The 13592-nt window shown below is 43.8% G+C and overlaps 1 protein-coding gene across 8 annotated transcripts in view; it reads left to right on the top strand.

Annotated features, from left to right (window-relative positions):
• Positions 1-529: 529 nt before the first annotated feature.
• The window catches only part of TSC22D1 (TSC22 domain family member 1), a 93650-nt gene continuing 80587 nt past the window's right edge, over positions 530-13592 (top strand). For 5 of the 8 annotated variants that reach the window (XR_011149861.1, XR_011149856.1, XR_011149858.1 and 2 more), the window contains exons 1-2: positions 531-1076; positions 1708-4565. Coding sequence is in view for 4 of the 8 variants with exons in the window: in XM_069010215.1 (XP_068866316.1) it covers positions 1741-4565 (2825 nt within the window). In the remaining 4 variants the exon portion in view is untranslated. Of the gene's footprint in view, positions 1077-1707; positions 4566-13592 lie in introns of all 8 variants that reach the window. The other 3 variants (XM_069010206.1, XM_069010199.1, XM_069010190.1) reach the window with 2 other exon arrangements.

Below are 13592 nucleotides of genomic sequence, written 5' to 3'. Positions count from 1 at the left end.
GCGGCTGCGGGGTGGGCGGCGGCCATTTCGGGGCGTGAGGGGAGCCGTTGGCGGCGACCCCCGTCGGGGATGGGATGGAGCGGGGCACCGGGGCGAGCCGCTCGCCCCGGCACAAAGGGAAAGGCGGCCCCGAGCAAGGGGGATGCGCGCATACTCCGCTTTCCTCCCCATGCGCGGGGGAAGGAGCGGGCAGGAATATTCTGGACCGAGGGAGGGGAGGAAGGAGAGAAGGTGATGAATAACTTGAATAAATCTGCAGCGGAGCTGAGGAGGGGGGGAGGGAGGGAGGCGGCGGCAGGTCATGTGAGGCACAGTCATGCTGCGGGCAGAGAGGGGGCACCTGGCGGCTACACGACGCGACCGGGGGGCGGCTGCCCGCGCTGGCCATGGCCGCAGCCTCGCCCCCTCCCCAGCCGGGACACCCCCACACACGGCGGGCTCGGAGCCGTTCGACCATTTCCGCCACGCGAGCCGAGCCCTATTTCCGCCGGCCCCGGCCAGACGGGCTTTATGTCTGCCGGCGGGGCGCGCGTGCGCGGCGGCCGCCATCTTACGTTGTCTCTCGCCCGCCCTCCCCTTTGGCGAGCTCTCCCCTCCTCCCCCCCGCGGCGCCTCCTCCAGCGCTCCGTGAGGAGACGGGGCCGGCACGGGGAGGGAGAGACCCGCGGCGGCGGGGAAGCCGGGAGTAGACCCTGAGGGAAGAAAGGACGGGGCGGACGCACACGCGGGAGGAGGACGGATTCCAGGCGCGGTTCTGCGGAGGACGAGCGGGTGCCGCCTGTTATAAAGGGGGAGGAGGCGGCGGAGGGGGAAGGAAGAGCGTGCGGAGCGGAGCCTCCTCCAGAGACAGCCAGACACAGGGAGGAGAGAGAGGCTGCCTGGCTGGCTCCCCCTTCCTCCCTCCCTCCCCCCCCCTCCTTTTCATGGACTCTCTTGTCGGGTTGCTGCTGCTGCTTTTCTTCCGTCCTTATTCCGTCTCTCTAATACCCAAAATGATTCAGCTCCATGGCTGCCACTGACGGGGATGTCCCTGCCCGGCTCAGCCTGCCGCTGCCGCCCTGCTGTGCGCCAGTCCTGTACGTATCCGCGCCTTCCTCCTCCTACTACTACTAAGAGCGGTGATGGCGAGGGGCGCCGGCCGCCTCGCCGGGCTGCCCTGCGGGCCCGCCGGCTGCCCTCGCCCCGCCGAGGCGGGGAAGGAGGGAGGGCGGTGCTGCCGGCTGCCGGCGAGCCGCGGCGCCCGGCGGAGCCTCCGCGGGGAGGAGGAAGGGGCTCGCCCCCGGGGCGGCCGGCTGGCTGCCCTCCCGGGAGAGGCGCAATCGTGGGGCTGGGGAAGGGGGGTGGGGATGGGGTGGCCGAGCAGAGAGGTGGTGGTAGAAATCACAGGGAGGCGGGGGGGAGGGTGGTAGGGAGAAAGAAAGTGAATGGCGGAGGATTGAAAGTGTCACATTCAGAGGCGGCGGAGGACCGGTGCTCGCCCCCTCCCTGTCTCGGAGGGGAGGAGGAGGGGAGGGGGGTGGTGGTGAGCGGCGGTGCCGAGCCGCCTCAGCCCGTGCACTGCGGGAGTCGGGGGGGGTTGTGCGTGGTGGTGTCTCTGCCCTGCCCTAAGCACACAGCTAACTGTGTGTGTGTGTGTGTGTGTGTGTGTCTGTCTCTTTCCATACCGGGGGATTGCACTCTTAAAATACACCCGATACAATGCACCAGCCTGACTCAGCCGCAGACATTAGTGCTAGGAAGATGGCGCACCCGGCGATGTTTCCTAGAAGGGGCAGCAGCAGTAGCAGCGGCAGCAGCTGCGTTACTGCTCCCACTGCACCAGGTACCGGCGTTGGGAGCGCTGCCCTCTCCGCCGAGGATTATCAGCCGCCTTTGCTGGTCCAGCCACCACCTCCATCTCCTGCAGCAGCTTCAACAGCGGGTCCACAGCCGACACCCCCTCATCCACAAAGCCTGAACCTCCTCTCGCAGTCTCAGCTCCAGCCACAGCCCCTTGCACAGGCTGGAGCTCAAATGAAAAAGAAAAGTGGCTTTCAAATTACCAGTGTGACCCCTGCTCAAATATCAGCTAGTATGAGCTCTAATAACAGCATAGCTGAGGATACAGAAAGCTACGATGACCTGGATGAGTCTCACACTGAAGACCTGTCATCTTCAGAAATCTTGGACGTGTCTTTATCCAGAGCCACTGACTTGGGAGAACCTGAGAGGAGTTCTTCTGAAGAGACTCTGAATAACTTCCAAGAGGCAGAGACTCCTGGGGCTGTTTCTCCAAACCAGCCTCATCTTCCTCAGCAGCATGCTCCTCTGCCTCATCACCCGCAGCAGAGTGTTGTGATCAATGGAAGTGTTCATCCCCATCATGTTCATCATCACCACCATCTTCACCACCACCATCATGGACACCATCATCCATCGCATCCTGGGGTGGGTAGTGCCCCAGTTTCTGGAGGACCACCTCCTAGTCCATCATTTAGAAAACTATCAACAACTGGAAGCTCTGACAATGTTATACCAACTGCACCAGTTTCTGCTGCATCATCCACTGGTTCCCTGGCATCTGCCGTGTCTAATATCCGCACTACGAGTACTCCTGGCAATTTAGGTATAAGTCCTGCTACTGGAACTAGTACCTTAAATAATATTGGTGGTGGTAGTTCTAGTGTGGCAAGTAACGTGCTTGGTACTATAAATTTAAGCAACATCACGAGTACTGGTAATGTAAATGCTTTGTCTGGAACTGGCAGCAATGCTAATGTGAGTATCTTGAGTGGTGTTGGCAATGGTACGAGTGCTTCCTCTAGTGTCATTAACAATGTTACTAATCCAACTGCAGGAATGGCAGTGGGATCAAGCCAGCAGCAGCCTGCATCTGGCACGTCAAGGTTTAGGGTTGTAAAATTAGATTCTAGTTCTGAACCTTTCAAAAAAGGTAGATGGACTTGCACTGAATTCTATGATAAAGAAAATACTGTTGCAGTTTCGGAGGGAGTAGCAGTAAACAAAGCAGTAGAGACGATAAAACAAAACCCGCTTGAAGTGACTTCTGAAAGGGAGAGCACCAGTGGGAGTTCTGTTAGCAGCAATGTAAGCACACTGAGTCACTATACAGAAAGTGTGGGAAGTGGAGAAATGGGAGCACCTACTGTGGTACAGCAGCAAGCATTTCAAGGTGTGGGTCCACAGCAGATGGATTTTAGCAGTACTGCTCCTCCAGCAATTCCAGCATCTAGTATACCACAGAGTGTTTCTCAATCACAGCTTGCACAAGTCCAGCTGCATTCTCAAGAGGTAAACTATCCACAGCAGAAGCCAGGGGTCCAACCTCCTGCACAGGCCAGTCTAACCACTGTTACTGGGGTTCAGCCAGCCCCAGTTAATATACTAGGTGTATCCCCATCTCTGGGCCACCAGCAACCTGCCCTTCAGAGTATGGCTCAACAGCAGCTGCCGTATTCGCAGCCGGCACAGCCTGTGCAGACTTTGCCAGTGGTGCAGCAGCAGCAGTTGCAGTATGGACAACAGCAGCAACAGCAGCCAGTTCCTACGCAGATGGCCACGGGTCACGTTAAGCCGGTGAACCAAAACTCTGTCACAGGGGCTATGCCAGACTACATTCAGCATCAGCAGATCCTTCAGACTCCAGCCCCTGCCATGCAGCCAAGTTCGACAGGAGTAGGAGCTGGACAACCGGTTCCTGTTGCCCAGGCACAGGGCATGCAGCCTTCAGTGCAAGCACATCCAGCTGCTGCCCCAGCTCAGCCTGTTGCACATGCTCCAGCAGCAATACCAGGTGTAGCTGCCAGTGGTCAAATACTAAATGTTGGGCAGCAAGGAAGCGTAGCTGCTGTGGTGCAACCACCATCTGCTGCAAACCAAATTCCACCTCCAGTTATGCCATCAACTGCTGCTCCTCCATCTTCCCAAGTAGTGCAGCCTGTGCAGACAGGAATAATGCAGCAGGGTTTACAGGCCGGTGCTACAGGCCTTCCTCAGCAAATGGTCATTGCTCAGCAAAACACCTTGTTACCTGTACAGCCACAGGCACAAGGAGTGGAATCTGTAGTTCAAGGGATGACTGGCCAGCAGCTGCCTGCAGTAAGCCCTATACCCTCTGCTAGTACTGTTCCTGCACCAAGTCAGACTGGTTCAGCTGTGCCTCCTGGCATACCTTCTGCTTCTGTAGGTTTGGGACAGCCACAGAATATAGCACAGGCTTCGGCTGCGCAGAATGGCAATTTGGCTCAAAGCGTTAGTCAGCCTCCCTTGATATCAACAAGTATAGGTATGCCAGTGGCACAGAGTGTGCCACAGCAGATGCCACTAAGCTCTACCCAGTTCCCTGCACAATCACTAGCTCAGTCCATTGTAAGCCAAATCGAAGATGGCAGACGCCCTACAGAACCTTCCTTGGTGGGTTTACCTCAAGCTGCCAGCGTCGAGAGTGGTGGTGGAGCATCGGCCGCTTCAGATGGCGGTAGCAGCAGCATGCCATCCTCGGCATCCCTCTTTCCGCTGAAGGTGCTGCCGTTGACAACGCCTCTTGTAGATGGTGAGGATGAGAGGTAAGACTGCCTGTAACTTCATTAAAAGATGGACTGTTTGATAGTTTGATTTGCACTAACTTGCAACTCTTGTTACAGCCGTTCTGTGAAATGAAGCAGTGTGATGTTTCTGTCTAATTAAAATACTATTTCTCAGGTCTCAGCACATGCAGATAGTGTATTAAAGAACTTGTTTTTCTCTTGAGGGGGTGGGTTGTATTGATTATGCTTTGAAACTGCTGTGTGGGTAAATTGTGTTTAACAGTCTGTTCAGTGTGTATATTCCCATTGTGTAGAGGAAGAAGAATACTGTGGAGTGTGGGTATACTAGTGGTGATGGTAGTTTAGATTATTTATTATACAGAAATAATTAATATTTATTCTTAGGTAGATTTTTTTTTCACAACCCTAGACTTCATCCTGCCTTAGCTTCTCTTTTTTAAGTATTGACTTTACTAAGGTTGAACCAGTTGCTATTCTGTGGTGTATTTAAAACCTCTTTGACAGCCAAGAGACACTTTAGGCAAATGAGTATGGTGGGATAAGAAATGTTCAGCAACGTTGTTGTGGCTCTTTGAATTGAACCTGGGGTACTTTTGGTCTAGATGGTTTTGCTTCAAAGCATTAATGCACGGCGAGATCCACTCAGGCCTATGGAAGGGTGGTGAGCCTTTGAATCTGGTGCACCAATTCTGTGCAGTTAGAGTAAGAAAACTGCATATTTTTTTCCCCATTTTCACCCATTCAAACTACATGTATTCTCTCACCTTCACCTTTTCAAGTAAGTGACCACTGCCTGGTCTTCATGCATGTGAATATTTTCATTTCTTTGACAGTGTGTCCAGACAAGTTGTATCAGTTGTGAAAGACCATTGTGTGTGTAGGCTGAATTGATCGAAACATTGATTTTAAAGTGTGGTTTGATATTAATTGTGTGGAAAGTCCTCAATGTATTGAGGACCTCTTGTGATATGGGTTTGCAAGTGGCCAAGAAGACTGGTGCTTCTTCCAAAGAACTTTTTGTCTTAAGAAGCTACATTAATGGGAGAAGTAATTTTTAACATAGATAACCCACCTTGGAAATGTGGGGCAGGACGGGAAAGAACACTGGAAAAACTGAGCCTAGGGTGAGCAGACACAACAAGGCACTAAACACAAGATGGGAAAAATGCCGGAGCAATGGGAGGTGAAGCACTTTTTAAATACCTTCTTGGTGCCATAACTTAAATCAGGAGTAATACCGGTGGCCAGACCTTATTAATTTTAATTTTTTTTTTAATAAAATGGGTTGCTGGGAGAGGCTGGATTCTTTTCTTAATATTGAAAATCCTAACTCTATCAGCAGTCTCTTGATTATGTTGATCATAAGGTGTTGACTGCCGTAGTGGCTTTCATCACATCTTTCTAAGATGCCAGAGAACTGTAATGAGTAGCAGCTTGTCTTCCAGGAGTGCTAGAAGACAAGTTCCAACACTGTTGCATTCTGATTATGTTTTTTTAAGTCAATAAGTATGTGAAGGTGGTAGAAGGCGTATTGAGGTATTAAAGCCAACAGTGTCACTATTATCTACTAGCAGTTTTTCAGGAATGTTTTTTGGTTTTCTTTTATTTGAATTTTGTAAACCAAGACACTAATCCTTCTCTTCACAGGTCCCATTGGTGTTTGGTGGTGCAATTTGTTTTTATTGTTGTGTGGTTGTTGTTTTTTCGTTTTGTTTTCTTTTATCAACCAAAAAACCCCCTGGGCTCTCAGGGGATCCTAGCCACAGAGGAGAATCATAAGTTTATTGATACTCAGTGTTTTGGAAAATGAGATCTAGAATATGTCTGTACCCTGATTTTAAGAGCATATGTTAGCAGTTTGACATGATTGGGTAGTTTTTCCAGAATGTTTAAATCCCTCCGGGTAACAATAGCCAGAAATACCTTCTTCCTCTGTTGTTTGGCTAGCCAAAGATCATATCCTTTCTTCTCCCATGCACGTTGTGTCTTTGTTCAATCTGTCATCTCCAGGTAGACTACACTTTGTTTAGCTGCAGTTGGAAAATCATTTAGATTCTTTACACAAAGCAGGATATGACACTATTAAATGGAGACCAAAAATAATTTGGGTTTTTTTGCATGGCAGTAGTGGCCAGGTCACTTTTGTGTACAGTCTGACAATTTACAGCAGCATGTCTCCCTGTGTATTTGTATGCGACATTAAAAACTAGTGAGATTGCTTCTGTTTCCTCTTCCAGGGGATCTCGGGGCAGGGTACTTATATTGTCATCTTCTCCGGAATTTTGGGCTGGAGCTTAGAGTTTGTTACTCACTACAGGCAGTGCGAGATATATTGTTATTCTGCTTGGCTCCCCACTTTTCTGGCCGTGGGATCTCTCTAGTTAGAGTTTTTTGCTGGTTGATTAGATTATTCCCTCTTTTACAGGAGGTTAAAGGGTAGTGTGTTGTAAAAGGACATAAGCATTTCGGAAGCAGGTGTATTGTAAATATGTGTGATTGAAATCCCCACTTCTCTCTGTCTTATCTGCACACACATATGTCACTGAAGATTTCTATCAATACATCCCAAGGGATTCTAAACCTGGCAAAGGAAAAGGTAGGAGAAAAGAAGTGAGTGATGACATAATTGGGCCAGCAAAGAAGCTGTAAAATTCCATGTAGCGTGCCTTTGAAAAAACATCTGACCCATGTAATACCTTGTATAGATTAACTTCCAGCTTTCCTTAAACCTGTATATAATTGCGTTTAAGGCCGTGCCAATATCTTTAAGTCTTTAGTCTGTTCAGTTTTTAGAACGCCATTTGCAGCTCTTTCTATGCCTGTTATCAGGCCATGGCCTTTTAAATATAGACAGTGTGGAGTGTATCTGCTTTGAGAACCGTAACCTTTATTTCCCCAGTATGAATGACTTTTATTTCAAGTCATTGTGGAGATTAGATATTAAAAATGAGGTGCTTGGCAGAATGCCATATGGAAAAATAATTTGCAAACGTTAATAAATAGAGGATACAAAATCACCACACACCTGTAGTTCTTCTGACTACTCTTTCTTAAGCCTATTGGGTATGCCATAGGTGTTTGTATGTTGGGAGATTCATCGTCTCTTAATTTTTTGGTCTGCAAAAACGCAGGCCAGTTTTTTGGTTATTAAATACTTTTTTTTTTTCTTCTCCTTAACTTGTGCCATGGTATGGACTCAGTGCATAAGTCTTACATAGTTTGTTGGATTTGGAGTGGCTACCTTGATTTATTCACTATAGGTATTAAATCTTGCTTATTTTAGACATGGTCTTTTGAGTTTAGTGTTTCATCTTTAGAACTGTAGAAGAGGATTGCTTTTATTTTCATGTGTTTGATATTTAAGCATGGAAGAATGCATGTTTTATACCACAGTGAACATTTTTGTGTATTTATACTTAATGTTACAAAATCAGTTTTACATCTTTGTAGACAATGCTTTGCTCTACATGCTTGCACTAAGATTTTGTATGGACTTATATTATTTTTAAGTTACCTGCAGAGTGAAAACTTGAAAAGTTAATGTATTTTACAGCATTTATAAAGGCTGCTATAAGTGAATGTAAAAACAGCTTAATCTGAAATGTTGTTTGCTGTTACTCAAAAGCAAATTTTGTGAATGAAGGATAAAAGAACTAATAACTGCCTCCCTGTCCTTGACAACATTTCCTGTAGAATTGTTTGCATTCTTCAGGCTGGTGCAAGTTGTGTTCACCTGTTTGTGCGTTTCATCCAACAGTGAAGCTAAAGCGAAGGAGGAAAAGATGATGGTAAACACAAAACAGGCATAGAGATTTAAAATATATTTTTTTATCTGACAATATCATTACATTTTAAGAGAAGATTTTATTGAAATCCTTTTAGAAATGTTTTCTGTGTAGGACGTGTGTTTTGGCTTGTTACTTAGTTCGCAGAGAGGGTGGAAGATTGAAGCTAAACATGAGAATCCAAAGACTTGTGAGCAGCCTTAGAGAAATCTCTAGCAGTAGTAACTAGTACTAGATTGTAAAGTGAAGTACAGTCAGGAAGCTACATTAATGTTCATCCTGTATGCAGCTGTGTGGTGGAAAGGTATGAAAGGTATGGACCAGGTATGAATGAGGTTTTTACAGATGTAGTTCAATACTTTTTGCAGATTTTAGTAAGCAGTAGTGAATGAAGTAAGTAAAGTAGAGCTGTAAGATTCGATTACATTTTTGATGCAGCAACTATTTTGCATACTTATTTCGATTTTGTAAATGGTTTTAGAGTTCGTATGGGCATTTTTATTTGCTGGAAGTTTTGCTGCTCTCTATTTGGTGAGAAAAGGAAAAGATACTTTACAATGAAGGATTTCTGGTGGATTAGCATAGATTTATAGTGTTTTGGTTTTTTTTTTAGTTGCATCCTAAGGGCACTGTTGTTATTTTCTGTTTTGCACATTTTAGACTTGCTTCATAGTTTTGCCACCATTTTGAAAACCATGTGATTTGAGTTCTAGGAGGTGAACTGTTAAAAAAGTCTGTTCATATCTTCAATTGAGCTTTCTATGGAACTTGAAAAAATTATTAACCTCACTAGTGACAAGTCAAGTGAGTAGAAAGAGAGAACTTTGGTGAAGAAAGTGTGCTTGCTGTTGTGTTGTGCTGACAAGTCCAGTTTCTCACTTCGTCTGATGGAGAAAAATACCTGTTGTTGGTGGAATTGACTTTGTTAGTTCTGCTCTAAGAACAATGAGGAATTTAGGGTCTGCACCTTGTATGTCTGCTGACCAGCTGTAGGTGGCAATACCTGTTTTGATGGACCTTTTCCTGATGTCTTTTATAGATGCATTTTCTGCATGCCATGATATGCTTTGAACTAAGGGTTGCTACAGTACATTGCCTTTCAAGACAGGAAGAGTCAACAGATACCAGAGGGTTGTAAAAGCAGTAATTTAGCACTTAAGGCAGATGCTGAGAAATTCATCTCTTCAACTGACTGATTTCCATAGCACTGCAGTTTTGGTTGGTCTTTGGAGCAGTGCATAAATATGAAAGCATCTATGTATGCATATGTGAAAATGAGCAAACAACGTTTTCAAATATTAAATGTTGAAAAACTATCTTTGTTATTATCTCAGGATTTGCATTCTTTACAGGCTAATCTGGAAATCAGAATTAAACACACTGACAAATGGATTGGTAGTGAAGTGTTTCAGCCTTTACAAGTTACTGTGATCTAGATAATGGGCAACAGAGTAATGACTGTATCAGTCAGTGGTAAGCTAGCAAAGTAAAGCAGAGTGGGAGGGGAAAATAATTGAAAAACAAATACCACCACCCCCTCCAAAAAACCCTAAACAAACAAACAAAAAACCCCAGCCCAACCTAGCAACCCCCAATATGTTAATGTATCTTGCTTAGGCATAAATAAAAAGCTGTATTGTTAGCACACCTGTACTACAAAGAGACCCCCTGTAACCTGTTCATCTTTCAGATAGTAATAAAGTAAATAAGCCTTTTCAGACCTGTCTGTAACAGCTTAGGAAGTACATCAAATTTTAAACAGTAGTATTGCTAGTGTGGTCTTTTAAACAAAAAACTGCATGCCTGAATATCAGTATAATTATAGCAAGTGTATTCTTGGTATGACCTTTCTGGGAATAATTTGTGATCTGGGTTTGCAGTGTGATGTAGGTGAAACATAAAAATGACTAGAAAAGAATGATGTGTCTTTGTTCTCATTGATTTAATGCACTGGTTCTTTTTCTATTCTTTTGATTAATTTATGAGACTAAAATGTACTGTGTGTAATATGTATTATACTTTTAACAAATGATTGAAAGCTTCTTAAAGTGGACCTGTACCTTTCATTTACTGCATTTAGACCACCAAAAGCTGTGCTATTAAGCAAAAGCATGCTTTAACAGCATGCTAAGAGGGACTTGAGAGTGAGATTATTCAGTAAATTATTTCATGGTAATGATCACCGTAAATAAGAAACTAGCTTATTCTCAGCATGGTTGTACAGGAAACCATAGCCTAAAGCTAAGATGGAAAGAGTTCTCGAGTGACTGATGATAGCACTTTATTTATTTTAGTGTGTTCTAAGGCATTCGGACTTAGGAATTGCATGATGGAAGTGCAGCATAATTATGGTGTCAAGTTGGAGCACCTGATCATCCTTCTGGCTTTAATGTCTGGCAACACTTTAACTCGTTGTTTGCCTTTGGAATTTGCTAACGAAGATAGTGATTGTGCTACAATCAGTGGTGTAGAAATCCTTACCAGCTCATTTTGTGCAAGCCTCCAAACACCTATTGTGCATTGTCAGTGTTGGAAGCAGGTTTTAGTTTGTGGTTGCAGTTACATGCAAAAATCTCCATCTTCCACTGAAGCTGAATTGACCTTCCTGGGAGAGAGATTTAGAGGTTATAAATGTTTGGCAGGGATTGTAATGATGCCATACATGCAAATGGTAGAGCCTGTGATAGTTCACGTGTTCTGTCATTGTTGGTTACCTTATGGACTAAGTGACTTGATAGTACCTACTAAATGAGGACTTCTGATTCTGATGCTGTGCAGAGGTAAGAATGATACTTACCATGTTCAAACACATCATTATGCTTTAATAATGGGAACTTGTTCAATTTTATGAAAGTTTTTTTACTTGCAAAGTAAGATCTGTAACATGTTTCGGTAAAACAGAAAAGTCACAGTAAACTTTCTCACCGTTTTCTTGGAGTAAGCAATTATATTGTGATTATGCTTTCTTTAAATTATTTTGGCATTCTTGTGTACCAGAAATTACTTCTGAGTTTTTTTCTACTCTTCTCCACTCTGTGTTACATGGATTTTGTTAGATGTTTGTCCCTCATGTTTAATGGTTTATCACCCTATTTTGAGGTGTTAGTGAGGCTTCCTATATTGATGACCTTTGACAATCAGGACGTAAATTTAAGAATCCTGGGCATTCAGGCTTGAAGTTCTTGTCCCAGTTTCTGTTTCTTCTTGCCATGTGGGGTTAGTGATGGTCCAGAACAGTAAAAGTAACTTCTCTTTGTTCAACAGAGAACGGCTACCAAAACAAACTACTCTTTATAATTAGCCTTCCTTGCTGGGGGTTGTAGGTATTGTATAGACTGAAATGGGTATAGAATTTTGAAAATACTTTAGAAGAACAGAGTAAGAAGTAAAGTAGTGGGAGGTTTTGTTTGTCATTGTGGCTGAGAATTTAACACAGTTTTGGAGCTTACTGTAGTCCTTGAAGAGCAACAAATGCTTGTACCACTTATGCTTTTTTTTTTTCCCTCAAGGAAATTCTCAGAAAATGGCTTTGTATTTGTCTTAATTGAAACTTAAGGGATATCTTGTTTATCTGGTTACACAGTTTTGAATAATCCAGTCTTTTGAGTGTAGTGGAGAAGTACCATTTCATAAATTGCTAAAACAGGCAGCAGAGGAAAGAGTTTAGAGATGAACTTCTAGGTGAATGGGACCACAGTCTGTTAAAAATTATAGGCAGTATTTCTAGTAAACTATAGATTTGGTAGCAACTGGAAGTTGTTTGTAGAGTGTTTTATAACCTTCTGCTTAAGTGTGTTAAATGACTTGGTCAGGCATATTGTTTGAGCTTCTGTGTGACTTATTTTTCCAGCCTTCTTGTTTGTATGTCTTGTCTTTTCTTTTTTCCTTTTTTTTGTCTTGTTTTTTTTTTTTTTTTTTTCCTTTTGGTTTGTTTGTGTGTGTGTGTTTGGTTCTTTTAATTAGCATGGATATCAGCAGGAAGTTTTCAGGACTCTGATTTCTTGGTGTGTTACTGAGATGTGAACTTTCCCAGCAACTGTTTAAGCAACAGTGTCAAAGTGCTGTGCTAAGTATTAGGGGTAGTACTGAAAGCCGCTGAAAATGTGGATACACATTCAACAATAGTCTTACTGTCTTAATGCATTTAATAATAGGGTTCTTTTTTACTACTGTACTGCAGTGTAGCTCTTAATGATGAGTTACACAGGTAACACAATTTGAGCATACAGTGCTATTACTGTATGGTTGTTTCTTTATCTTCACTGTTACACTTGGTTCATTCCCCCATGAGGTGAGACCATGAGGTGTGGATCAAATATAAATTATGCCATCTTTTTGCAGATGTTGTGGGTCTTTTATTTCTAATCCATTGTCTTGTGGGTCCTTTTAGTTGCATAAAGTGTTACGTTTCTGAATTTGGTATCCATTAAGTGTTGCTTGTGCTGGTTTATAATTGGTGTTTTCCTTTAAATCCTTGTAAACAAATGTAAGTTATAGGAATAGCTCTTTATGTTTCTCCAGTAACTTTGAAGTCTGTGCAATATAGAGGGATGAAATCCCTGTCAAGATGAGAGAACTTAAATGCCTCTTAAGCTTCCTCTGACCTTCATTTCACCCAATTCTGTCACAGTTGTGTATAGATGACAGAGAGAGATGTTGACTGGCAGTCAACTTATATATAAAAGAAACTACAGAAATCAACAAGTTGGAGTGTAACTGTACCAAATTTGTGTTTCTATATATTTAGTGCTCTTACAGCTATTAAGGAAGATTGTGATTAAAAATTAACCCAGTAACTCATGTATGATTGCTTTGATGTCTGTTGTGACTGCAATTTTGAAATACTTTTCTTTTTAAAGAAGAGCAAGCAAAAATTTCTCAGGCAGAACCTGAATAATGAGTGACTTGTTTGGCATATATTGCCACTGAGCTGGGATAAGCAAAGGGAAAAAAGGCTTCTGTAGATTTCCTGGAAGATTATTTTAAGCTTCGTAATTTTACTGGATGTATGTGTGTTGAAATATTGTAATGTGTTTTTGTACCATATGAAAGATTCCATATTTTTCTGAGGAAGTCTGTCTGTGGACTATAAACAGCATTTTAATTCATACTTCCAGATTGAGCCTAACAGAAGTGGAATGCTTTTCTTTCCCTTTAGGATTTCATGAGGGTTCATGCTGTAATTCCTTGCTATATATAGAAAGGCAGGTAAGGGGAAGGAGAACAACTTGGAATTTCGTTTTGTTATTATTTTGTGTGT

Source organism: Aphelocoma coerulescens, chromosome 1 (genome assembly GCF_041296385.1).
Source record: "Aphelocoma coerulescens isolate FSJ_1873_10779 chromosome 1, UR_Acoe_1.0, whole genome shotgun sequence".
NCBI lineage: Eukaryota > Metazoa > Chordata > Aves > Passeriformes > Corvidae > Aphelocoma > Aphelocoma coerulescens.
This window is presented reverse-complemented; position numbering and strand designations above follow the sequence as displayed.